At 41.9% G+C, this 11,739-nt stretch overlaps 1 protein-coding gene across 6 annotated transcripts in view; it reads right to left on the minus strand.

The window, feature by feature from the left end:
* The window catches only part of dnah6 (dynein, axonemal, heavy chain 6), a 58,263-nt gene extending 46,607 nt beyond the window's left edge, over nucleotides 1-11,656 (minus strand). Inside the window, exons 1-29 of one of the 6 annotated variants that reach the window (XM_084369205.1) lie at nucleotides 11,619-11,656; nucleotides 10,947-11,031; nucleotides 10,347-10,423; nucleotides 9,848-10,027; nucleotides 9,654-9,750; nucleotides 9,333-9,409; nucleotides 8,994-9,152; nucleotides 8,500-8,721; nucleotides 8,221-8,355; nucleotides 8,019-8,118; nucleotides 7,861-7,927; nucleotides 7,207-7,372; nucleotides 6,981-7,082; nucleotides 6,781-6,888; nucleotides 6,496-6,585; nucleotides 6,289-6,409; nucleotides 5,873-6,024; nucleotides 5,438-5,590; nucleotides 5,056-5,301; nucleotides 4,762-4,890; nucleotides 4,481-4,594; nucleotides 4,229-4,372; nucleotides 3,909-4,064; nucleotides 3,613-3,663; nucleotides 2,150-2,242; nucleotides 1,934-2,053; nucleotides 1,439-1,619; nucleotides 1,220-1,316; nucleotides 713-926 (exon numbers count right to left, since the gene is read on the minus strand). In XM_084369205.1, coding sequence (XP_084225331.1) covers nucleotides 713-926; nucleotides 1,220-1,316; nucleotides 1,439-1,619; nucleotides 1,934-2,053; nucleotides 2,150-2,242; nucleotides 3,613-3,663; nucleotides 3,909-4,064; nucleotides 4,229-4,372; nucleotides 4,481-4,594; nucleotides 4,762-4,890; nucleotides 5,056-5,301; nucleotides 5,438-5,590; nucleotides 5,873-6,024; nucleotides 6,289-6,409; nucleotides 6,496-6,585; nucleotides 6,781-6,888; nucleotides 6,981-7,082; nucleotides 7,207-7,372; nucleotides 7,861-7,927; nucleotides 8,019-8,118; nucleotides 8,221-8,355; nucleotides 8,500-8,721; nucleotides 8,994-9,152; nucleotides 9,333-9,409; nucleotides 9,654-9,750; nucleotides 9,848-10,027; nucleotides 10,347-10,423; nucleotides 10,947-11,010 — 3,615 coding nt within the window. In that variant the 5' untranslated portion in view covers nucleotides 11,011-11,031; nucleotides 11,619-11,656. Of the gene's footprint in view, nucleotides 1-712; nucleotides 927-1,219; nucleotides 1,317-1,438; nucleotides 1,620-1,933; nucleotides 2,054-2,149; nucleotides 2,243-3,612; nucleotides 3,664-3,908; nucleotides 4,065-4,228; nucleotides 4,373-4,480; nucleotides 4,595-4,761; nucleotides 4,891-5,055; nucleotides 5,302-5,437; nucleotides 5,591-5,872; nucleotides 6,025-6,288; nucleotides 6,410-6,495; nucleotides 6,586-6,780; nucleotides 6,889-6,980; nucleotides 7,083-7,206; nucleotides 7,373-7,860; nucleotides 7,928-8,018; nucleotides 8,119-8,220; nucleotides 8,356-8,499; nucleotides 8,722-8,993; nucleotides 9,153-9,332; nucleotides 9,410-9,653; nucleotides 9,751-9,847; nucleotides 10,028-10,346; nucleotides 10,424-10,946; nucleotides 11,032-11,099; nucleotides 11,484-11,519 lie in introns of those variants that run through there. The other 5 variants (XM_084369201.1, XM_084369202.1, XM_084369204.1 and 2 more) reach the window with 5 other exon arrangements.
* Nucleotides 11,657-11,739: the final 83 nt, after the last annotated feature.

The following is an 11,739-nucleotide window of genomic DNA, read 5'->3' on the forward strand; positions in this document are numbered from 1 at the left end:
CATTATACATGTTGTCATTAAGGGTTTGTTGAATCCTCTGTGTCAATTCTCACAGCCTTTTTTTTTTTTTTTTTTTGCTTTTTATGATCAAAGAAGTGTTGGGGTGATAATCAGTGACTCCTTACAGTCATTGCTGACAAGCCCTTTGTCCGATACAGTGGATGACTGAGCAATCCCTGCCAGCAAGGTTGCCACTGCTTTCAAAAAGTTTTCATCATCCTTATTGCAAAATTTGAGATCCCAAAACCAATTACACCACAATGATTGCTGTGGTACAATTTACAATTTGAAGAGAGACTAGATACAGACCAGGAAGCAGCCACAAACAGAGGACGACACCAATCATTCCTCAAGTAGCTGTTATCAAAGTAAAAAAAAAAAAAAATACAAATCTTTGGCATGTCCAATTTTTTTCCTCAAATAACGCTCAAATTAAATCTAATCTAATCAAAATCATTTTTTTCATAACTTCAGAACCTGCTTTATTCTAATTCTAATTTACAGTCGATAAGTAAGAGAAGACTGGTCATTTAAGATGGCTGACAGGGTTGATGTTTGTATAGTTTATACAGTAAGCATGGTAGCATGTGAGTGTATTCTTTTTCCTTCACACTCACTCTCTCTCTCTCGTTCTCAGCAAGGTTTTAAACAAGAGAACAACGGGTATAAATAAAACGGCGAGCATGATGACCGAAGGTCACTCCAACCTGACCTTCTCTCCCTCAGGAGAAACCATGCTCAGGATTTCTTTGCTGTAGATCGCCTCCTGTTCTCCAGCATCCTGCCCTGAAGACTGTTTGGGCCTCAAAGCAAACTCCAGCCATGTAATTGCGTCAAAGCACTTCCTGAGTTGGGGTTGCACAGCCTGGGGGTTTCTTGTCTGGCCCAGGATCTTTAGCAGCTCATCATTGGATAAGAAGTAGAACCTGCGAGGGATGGATCAAGGACTTATATGTTCATCTTAAAACTTCAAAATCGGCATCTACATCAGGGTTTGTCACTCAGTGCTCACAGGAAAGAGATGTTTAGAGTGACAACTAACAACCTGTCAAGGGGGAAAATGCAGAGCAGTAAACTATGTATATCTGATATTTTAAGACTAGATCGTGCTCAGAAAAAACACCAACGTGGAAGGAAATATGAAAAAAAGCAAAAAGTTTAGGATGATAAAAGATGAAGATGAATTATCAATATGTAACAAACGTAAGTAGGTGTATACCTGGGGAAGATGACTCTCTTGGACTCAAGGTAGGTTTCCAGTCTCTTCTGTATCTCATCCAACAGAGTGTTGTTCTGCTGAAAAGTCTCCAACAGATCTGTGCAGGATAAAATGTGTTCACCAGAGTGAGTGCATGTGTGTATCTGTCTGCCTGTCTCTGCATATATGTATGTCTTCTTGTCTATTTTTCAATTCAATCAATGCTGTATGACTACCTACCAGGCTGTGTGGCTGCTTTAAGGGCATTGGGCATCTTTTTGACCATTGCCATAATCTCCTTCCAGGACTTGTCCACCTTAAGAAACATCTTGTACTCGGCAGGCAGCAGCCTCTTGATGTCTGGGGCCAAGAAGATACCCTCTAGATATAGCCAGTTTCTTTGGCAGGTGAGCCACTCGTCCTGCAGAGAGGGTAGAGAGAGAAGAAAGAGAAGAAAGAAATAGAGGAGAGGGAGGGAGGACAGTAGAGACAGTGTGAGTGGCAGGAGACTTTAAGGGAATGAATAATTAGTCTTTCCTGACATAAGCCAAAATACAGGAGTCAAGAAACATTATAAACCATCATTTCTTTATGCAAGTAATCTAGGTTCTTGCTTGCAGCCACTAGGGAGAGCTACTGTGTAACATTTGAGGCCTAATCCAAAGTCCAAATCTGCATTTAGCATGAAAAGATCATGATGAAAGATCACTCTATCCATCATTCTCTTAGCTTTACCAGTGTTTGGTTGAAGAGGGTCAGGTGGCTCAGCAATTTGTCTACCCTGAACTTGATGGGAGCTACGTAGCGAGAAGATGCCACCATGCCAACATCGATAATACTGTCATCCAGAAGTACCTTCAAATATGGAAAAGCACACAGTCACATATACTCAAACACAACTAGTGTGTGACAACAGACAGCATGCGAGACAGTTGTACTGCGTGTTGCCACCTGGATGTCATCTGTGCCTCCTAAGATGAAGACGTCTTTGGAGTCACCGTGAGACAGCACAGTGAACTCTGTGGTCTTCCACACATCCTCCACCTGCAGGGCTCATTGAGAGGGCAGAGGTTAAACACTGTAATCCAGAAATATGTTTGTGTGCCACGTCTCCCACAGACATGAATTACAGGAAGGAGAGGTGGTCAGAAGTACAGTTTACACAGTTGCGCTGGACTAATATCCTAGCTACAGTGGATGTGACATGAGGAAATAGCATCTTAGAATTAAATCTAAATGGTAGACAACTCCAGATTAGAGCTGCAACTATTAGACAGTTGACACAAATCTGCAACTCTTAAATCATTTGTTTCAGTCATTCTTCAAGCAATTTTTTAGGTTTCTGATTCTCAAATGTATATACAGTATACTGTATATGACAGTTAATTGAATATCCTAAGGTTTTGGACTGATTTGGACAAAAAATGTTAATTAAACCCTGGGCATGGATAAATGAATGCTTATTCCCTTGCTTGTTAGTTAGATGAGAAGATCAACATCACTGTCATGCCTGCGCAGCAAATATGAAGACATACAGTACATTGTATCGCATACACAGACAGAGGACGATTTACCTAGCAGAGCATAACATAGACAGCCTGGCAATGGCTGGACACCTATTGGCACCTCTAAAGCTCACTCATTAACATGATATCTCATGTTTGTTTATTCTGTAGCCTTTATGCTAAGCTAACCGTCTCCCAGTTGTAGCTTCATATTTAACAGACAAACATGAGATTCGTATCAGTCTTCCTATCTGACTCTTGACCAGAAAGCAACAAGCATGTTTCAAAAAAAGGCATACTATTCTTTTAAGGACAAAACATATACTCATCGATCTCTGGCAGCTTATTTGTGGTGCCATATATCCGTTCACTCTTTGTAGCTCTCCTCCTGGGAAAGAACATTAGCTTCCTCCAGAGAGAAGCCTGTCTGGGCTCTCCTCTTCATTAGAAAACTGTCAGTCTGCTATGTCAGGGCGGCCATTGCTTTTTACAGTGGATCAGAGGCGCCGAGTTTAACTGGCGATAATTAATGCCAGCCTCAATTATATCAGCTAATAATGTATCACTCCAGTCCAACCATGCTGCAACCATCAGTGTATCTCATATAACACTAAAAGTTAACACACCACACCCACTGCACTTTGCACATAAATAGGGATTCAGCTTGACATGATAATAGGAAGCATCTTAGCAAGTGTAGAAAATAGCCGACATCTCTGTATGTGTAATTATTCAGTCGCACAGTATGAGTCCACAAATTGGCATATGCGGGCACAAAATGGCACGGATAAAGCAATTAACGATCAACAGGCAGGAAGATTGTACACTTTGACTGCAGTTTCTCCAGTAGATATAGACAGACATATCATGTCTGTACATGTATTCACAGACAGTTCCCTTTCAACGCACCTTTGTAATAATGGTCTCTTCTGATGCCTCTTCTGAAGCCTGTCGTGACACCTAAAAGTCAAGAATTAGGTTAGTCCTGTTTATCCAGGTCGGACGTTAAGATATTAAGTATAAGCAGCATGTGTACTTGTATAGTCTTCTTGTATTTTGTATAACAAAGATTAGTTTAGATGTTATACAAACTTACCCTTTTACCGGCTTAATAGTCATCACTAAGTGATGTGTCACAAGTCTAGCAAGAGAAGTTCATTTTGTAGCTCATTATGTAACAGTACATTATCTACAGTATGTGTTACCTCCTGTATCTCCATTCCATAGGAGAAGACGTTGATCTCCTCCAAAACAGCCACAGTCAGCTCCTGCACGTTCAGGGAGGTCCCCACAACAGACTCCAGAGTCTGCCAGTGCTCTGGTTTCATACACGGGTTACGCAGGTCAGTAATCACAGGTAGCTGGAGGAAAAGACATGAATATGATTTAGATAGAGTCACATAGCGGTCGTCAGGAACCAGCTCGCTAAATCACTTGCTTGCAGTCCATATTTTTAATGTAGCATCATTTCGTAAAGACATTTGTGATCATTTTGTTATTAATGCTATATGCTACACACACCCACCCTCTGCTTTGTGACCTCCACCTTCTCCATAAGACTTGGTACTACATTGTTACGAGGCAAGCCTTTCTCCAGCTGGTTGACGTATTCACCGTATTTAATGACCTGTGAGCTCAACTGCTCTAGGTCCAGTTGCTCGAGTGTGCTCTGGGGATGGGTCGTACATGGAAGGACACAGTCAAGCTTAGCAGAGAGGGAAAGCTGTTTACATGTGTCTGTACATGATACTGATGCAATACATTAGGGCAACCTCACCTGCCTCCATCCGTCTTGTAAAGAGTCCCATTCCTCTAGAGAGTCCCACAGCAGCTGCGTCAGCCTACACTGTGCAGTCAAATCCACCAGGGTGGAAAACTCGGTCACCTCCATCTTTATTTATCAGGAAGAAGGGGGAAACTAATTTGGGTTGGGTTGCCAACTTTCTTCTTTAGACCCAGATCTCCCACACAAAATAAAAGAATTTTGACTTGACTGCAACATGCTTTTTGCTAGACTCATTTTATAATTGATTGAAATGATGTTGAGAATTACAGCACCTCGAATTTCTTCTGGTAGGATGTGTAGGTGGAGGCCTGGGCTAGAAGCTCATCTACAGAAATCTGGATCTCCCCCAGCAGCAGACGCACTTTGGAGGGATCTGCATTGATGTCTAGGATTTGTGTACACTACACATGAAAACACACAAGGCAAACAAGTACAAATGGAGCAAAGAAGTATACAAAGAAACACCTTGAGTATAAAAAGAACTGCCAAACTACATATTTTATCCAAATCTCAGATCCTTTTAATGTTTATTTACTTACATCAGTTGATACAACATCTCCACGTACCTTCACCCTCACTTTCCAGACCTCACAGTTTAGCTCCTTTATGTCTTTGTGCAGGGAGCTGCAGAACTTGTCCATGAGGGATCTGCTCTGGTATGCCGCCTCATCAATGAGATCGTACAACGACTTAATGGAGAGTTCCAAGGCGCCAATAACATAGAGCTCTTCAAGTGGCGTGGGGCCTGAGTATGTGTTAATCAGATTGTACATCTGAGAAACTATCTCCCGTTGCTTCTCGATCCCCTTCATCTGGTGAGGGGGGGGAAAGAAAAAGGTAGAATAGTGTGGAAGAACAGCGTCAGACAGCAAGAGGTAGAGAGGAGACTGGGTTGATGACTTAATACTTTAAAAAATTAGTTTGCTGTATTAGTGTGTACGTCTTTACCTGCTCCCGTGCCTCATCCAGGGATGAGAAGAAGTTGGCTAACCCGGCTGTCGTGGAGGGACTGGACTCTAGTTCGAACCGGGCTTCAAAAACCTCAGCAGAGACAGCATCAAGCTTCCTCTTCGCCAGCTTAATGAGCATCTCGTTGACGAACTGGGGCAGAGAGTCAAAGTGGAACAATGATTCCTACATATCTTTAACATTTTTGCTGTAGTGTTAATTCAATATTTGGTTGTATTAGAAAATATTTCTACCAAATATACAGTATATCACACACTGAGGCCCTGGACATTGCTTGTATTTTCATGTCAGTGGCGTTTAATTGACACAGAATGGGCTTACTGCCCTCTTGTTTAAAGCACTTTGTCACCAAGAAGGAGTTGTGTAATAGCAGTAATAGAGTGTGTGTATGTAAATACTGTAGCTACTCCTCACCTCCTGACAGCGGAGAGGAGAAGATGCAAGATTCTTTTTAAGATGTGTTTTGTCCACAAGCAGTAAGCCCAGATGTCTCTTCTGTTGGATGGCTAAGGCCTCCTTATGCTCGCTTTGGTATAACTCCAGCGCTTTTCCAAAAAAGGACACATCTGTGAGAGGAAGAAGTCAACATTCAGACATCAGTCTGAAAGAACCGTGTTATTTTGCATGCTTTACTCCTGAACTTAAACTTGTGTATGTTTGCTCACTGAATGTCTTTCAGGTTTTAAATTCTCTTAAGTTTTTTTTCTCTTGTAGGAGATGAACAGGTATGTAAATAGTGTGTGTGCCACAACTGCAGAGCACTATGCTCAACTGAAGTGCTCTTTGCATTATGAGTGGGCGATATGTAACGCTGATGTATGGTACATCACCATGATCTTGTTGCCGCATCAAATCCAGATCCAGACTCTCGTTCTCTTTATAGGACAGCAGAAAACGCTCAAACATGTGTGAGTACACTTTCGCTGCATCAAAGGCAAACTGGAGTGATTCCTATGAGGAAATAAAATGTAAGACACATACATATGCAGTACTGTACAACCTTCAGAGACAGAAACCTACGCAGAGTAAAATCTGACCTTGATCTCTTGGGTGAGACTTTGAAGGTGGCCATCATTGTCTATAATGGATTCCAAACAGGGGCCTTCCTTATATTGAATTTCCAATTTCTAAAAGTCAAACACACACACACACACACACACACACACAAACACAAACACGCATGCACACACAGCCTATATCACGGATCAGTTACCAGGAAAATCAGTATCTCATTATTTGTATCATATCAACAGCATTACCATGTTACCCTGATTATACACAACAGGCCCGTCAGGTCGAGGTGGTGATTTTGTTTGTATTACCTGGTATGTTTCGGGCTCTGTCAGTGAACCAAAATCAGGATCTGCAGTAAGTGTATTAACTGACATCACTGTCTTCTCAAACAGCCCAATGATCTCCGCAATGGTCTCCTGCAGAAATTCACAAGGAATATACTGTAAATTGGTCGTAAAGGGGTGAAAAACCTAACATGAAACAGTTCATATCAGTACTGAAAACACACCTGAAAGTTCTCCTCAGAGGGTTGGTAAGTCAAAGCATTTGTGTCCAGCATCAGCTCAGTCACAAACATAGGTTGGACACGGGGAGTATCTGACCCAACAGACTAGTAAAGACACACACACCAACCAAAATTCAACACTGGTCAGTGTCCACTTGCAAATCTCACATTTTGATGATACAGTAATTACTGTGTTTTCACTGTTAATAACACTGAAACAATAGCATACCTTCGTATCCATCTCAGCCTCAGACTGCTGGCTCCAGCTCTGAATAATGGCATGGCTGGGCGTTTGACGTACCTGCTCCTGGAGCACAGCCAGTAGTTTGGCCACTGCATTAACCACCAAGATGTGCAAGGTGTTCACGACTAAATAGTCAACAAGACAGATGAAGCTGGGGAGGTGAGAGACAGAGAAGGGTTGGACTTGGTTCATGTGATAGATGTGCCAGATTAATCATGAGTCATGACAGCTAAGTGGAATTCAGCCATCATTAATTTAATTACTCACACCTGTGTTTTCTGACTGTGAAATGTAAAAAAGATGTCTGCGGCACATTTCAAGACAAATCTCTTAAACATCAAATGCAGTCTGTGCACTCATTGCTTACATGATTGTGACACTTAACAGAGTTGTTTATTAAGCTGTTAAATAGACTAAAAAAAGATTTTGGAACATCGGGAAATCCACACTCACACACATCTCCCAGCCGACCAGCAAGAGCTATTGATCAGTCAGTGTCGTGAGGCAGTGTGTATATGTGTTCAACAGGAGTGGGTATTGGGTAATGCCAGCCAGATGAAATAGATACCCATTAATAGATATAATCCTTCTTTACCAACCCTAGCTTTAAAGGGAAACATATGCACGAAAATTACCCACCAGGTGAGGCGGTTAGAGAGAAAGGTCCCCATGATCTCCTCAAGCATTTTCCTGTGATTTTGATCAACTGTGACAAACAGACAGGGCAGATAGGGCCTTTAACATTGTGGTCTATGTATGTACATTCCGGTGTCTCTATATGGTCAGTGTGTACGCACTTGGGTCATAAGATTTGGTTTCGTCTGACCAGTAGTTGCGACAGGCACAAAGTGTCACTTCCTTTACCAGCTCTCGAAACTTCTCCAAGTCAGTCACGACCTGACAATAATGAACAAAATAGGGCAATGAGCACACAAAGACATACACAATGTATGTATGTACACTTTAAACATGAGAAGCAAATTTTGTGCACAATTGTACCTCTTGTAGTTGTTTGAGCTGTATGTCCTGGAATTCCTGCAGTGTGTATGTGCGATTTTTCTCTATGTGACCCAAGACTCTGTCACTGATTTGGTAACACATTTTCCTGATGTCCATCAGTGCAGGATTTAGGGACTGTGTGACATATACAAATGTTAATCATAACTGTTAAAGATTGTTCTGGTCAGGGGGTGTATTTATAGTGTATGGTATTCATTAAGACATTCTTCAGACAGATTGAGAGAAATTCCAGGCCTCAATTTATACACAGTCACAAACCTGATTGGCGATAAATAAATGTTTTCGGAGCGACTCCCTGGCAAGATGAATCTTCTTGGCGCAAACTTTTTTGCGCCAGACGTAGAAGGGTTTCCACATCTTGAAGCGGGCAAAGAAGGGGATACGAATCAGCTTGCAGTGGTAGTTGTTCTCCTCTTCCCCACTCTCAAGGGAAAAGGGCTGTCTGGGGAGACCATGTTTCATCACCACATTCTTCAACGACTGAGAAGTGATGAGGAGACAAGAAGAAGAAGAATTTTCTCCTACAAGTTTGTCATTTAAAGTCAGTAAACAATGAATTGGTGCTTTAACTGAGGATGTGTCAACACCAGTTGTTTAGACTGACAAAGAAATAGGTAGCCTGGTAGCTTGACACATTTGCCAGAGCCTTACTGGTGCTCTCCATTTTTAGCATTTACAAAATAATTTCAACATAGGGACATCGTCCGTCATGCACTGTAGACATCTTTTCCAAAAACATGTCTGGCACTGACCTCGGTCGTGGATTTCAGAGGAGGTAGGCTGACAGGCAACTTTTGACAACGTCTGTGTGCCTGCTCTGTGTGTTGAGATGGAGGCGACTGATTCTTCTCATGGGCTTTTAAGTGGTTGACACTAGGTTGTTTCCATATTACTGGTCTCTTGAGTCCAGCCTAGATTAGGGAAAGAACCTGACATCTTTAAAAGTCCCATATCTATATAACTGTAATTACTTTGAGATTGACCCAAGGATAATAAATATGAATAAAAGTGTTATGGAAAGTACTAGATTGGGTGAACAGTACATAGCATTTCATATTGTCTCAGTTTGATCTCAGTTTGCAAAGTCTCACCAGTGGGTCCCGCACATGAACTGGGGGTCTTGGTACGATGGTGGAGCTCTGTACTTCGGGGGCCGTGGGCTGATGCTCTGAGACAGTATGGCAAGTGGAATATTAACATTTAAATAAGAGTCGACTAACCAAAGCTAATAGGATTTGCACTTATCCCACTTAACTTCTTCCTATTTTTTGTCTTCAGAACGAGCAATAAGATACATCTACTGTGTACTTCACTCATTCATCTCAACCTTAGTTTTCTAACAAACACTGAATCACTGTTCTTCAACAGTGAAACCACTCATCCGTCACTGGTCATCAAATAGTCATCCTTACTGTACTCATATACTTCAACTTTGTCCAGGTGTCCACCACTCTTAATTGAAACTGGCCATCTGGGGAGACTAGGTGTTGACACCACATTCTGGGACAACTGAGAAGTGATGAGGAGACACAAGCAAAGATTAATTCAGATTAAAGACAACTTTTACGCAATGCTTATCTTTTTCTCAAACATGTCTGGCACTGACCTCGGTCGTGGATTGCATACGAGGTAAGCTGACAGGTAGCTGTTGAAGAAGCCTGCATGGCTGCTCTTCATGGTGAGATGGAAGCGACTGAGTGTACCAGCCAGGAAAATAAAGCCGCTCACGGGTTTTTAAGTGGTTGAGACTGGGTTCTTTCCGTAATACATGTCTCCTGAAAACAGCCTAGGTTAAGGGGAAGAAGCTGTCATCTACAAAAGTCCCAGACAGTTGTGGTCAAAAGTTTACATACACTTGTAAAGAACGTGTACAGTATATCATGGCAGTCTTGAGTTCCAATGATTTCTACAACTCTCATTTTTCTGTGATGGAATGAGTGGAACACATAATACTTTGTCACAAAAAACATTAATGAGGTCGACCACCAATGTATCAACATAATTGTAATTAGTTTATGACTGAGTGAAGTACAACATATATAAATATAGTGGAAGGTACTAGATTGTACAGTAGATTGTATGTCATATTGTCTCAGTGTGCTCACCAGTGGGTCCGGCACATTAATTGGAGGTCTTGGCGAGATGGTGGAGCTCTGTACGTCAGGGGCTGTGGGCTGACGCTCTGGGACAGTATGGCAAGTGGAATAGTGACATTCAATTATAGTCTAGTCTACTACTCAAAGCTCTTTTGCACTCATCCCACTAAACTTGTTCCCATGTTTTGTCTTCAGATATGAGCAATAAGCATCATCTACTGTGTACTTAAGTCATTCATCTCAACCTTTGTTTTTTAAGATCAGGCATAATCATTGTTCACATCAAGTCATTTATACAGCTCTTCAAACAGGATCCTCCCTTCATTCTTTCATTTACAGTATTTCTACTTTCGCCAATTTCATTATTACTTAATATATTTTTTACTCTTTTTTTAAATGGACCAATGTAGTCTTTGCACCAGAGTGCCCAAATCCAGTCCCCCTGTTAGGGTTTTCTGCACCTCTACATCTCATCTTTTGTTGCTCTTGTACATATTCATTTGTATTATTTGTAAATGTGTAAACAAACAAAAACAAAACGTGTGACACGTATGAAGTAACTAGCACTTCTCCATGATACCTATAGGACCCTGTTTTAGCTATGCCTACCTCTGGACTCCAAGCTTTGTCCAGAGTGACTGGGCAGGGAGTCCCCCGGGGGGGCACAGGCCATGGCAGGCTCGCTTCGCAGGCTCTGGGGCAGTGACAGAAACAGTTAGCTAGCACCCGGCCAACATATGGGTAAATGTGCGCTGCACATACCTGTATGGGTCCCAGCTGGGTTTGTGCATGGTGGCCTCACCTGAGTTTGGTCAGATGTGGCATATGTGGGCTCGATGGGCAAACCCTGATGGTGCCACCATGAAACCCGCGGACAGCTAACGTCCATGCCGGACAAACCCACTTGGGACCCTTATGTGCGGTTCACGTTTATCCCATTCGGACAAATTAGGAAAACATTAGAGAACTCATATAACTTAGACCACTACAGTTCCGAATATTAAGCGAAAAGCAATACTGGAAGAGGTAAACGTTTGCTCTTTATGTTAGCTAACGTTATAAGTTAAAGTTAGCTAACGGGTTTCAAACGGGTTCAATTAGCAAACTTTTTCAACCAACAGCTAGCTTTAGTTCTGTGAAGATAAGGCGCGGTCTTCAATAGGTAACATTATTCATACTTGCCTACCGTATCAAATATTCCCGTCTGAAATATTTCTCATATACCTTCGCTATTTTGCTGTATAAAACTGTTTAAAGTCGATGTATTGGTAGGTTACTGACAGAGCACTGAGGTTTACGGTTTCCTAGCAACAAAGTTGTCTCCCAGCATGCAACGCAGCCAAACAACGGCACGTTGCTGGTTTTGTGTTTCACCCACAGCTGTATGACCCTGGCAGTTCAC

This window comes from Pagrus pagrus (genome assembly GCF_965226575.1).
Source record: "Pagrus pagrus genome assembly, chromosome: 2".
Lineage (NCBI taxonomy): Eukaryota > Metazoa > Chordata > Actinopteri > Spariformes > Sparidae > Pagrus > Pagrus pagrus.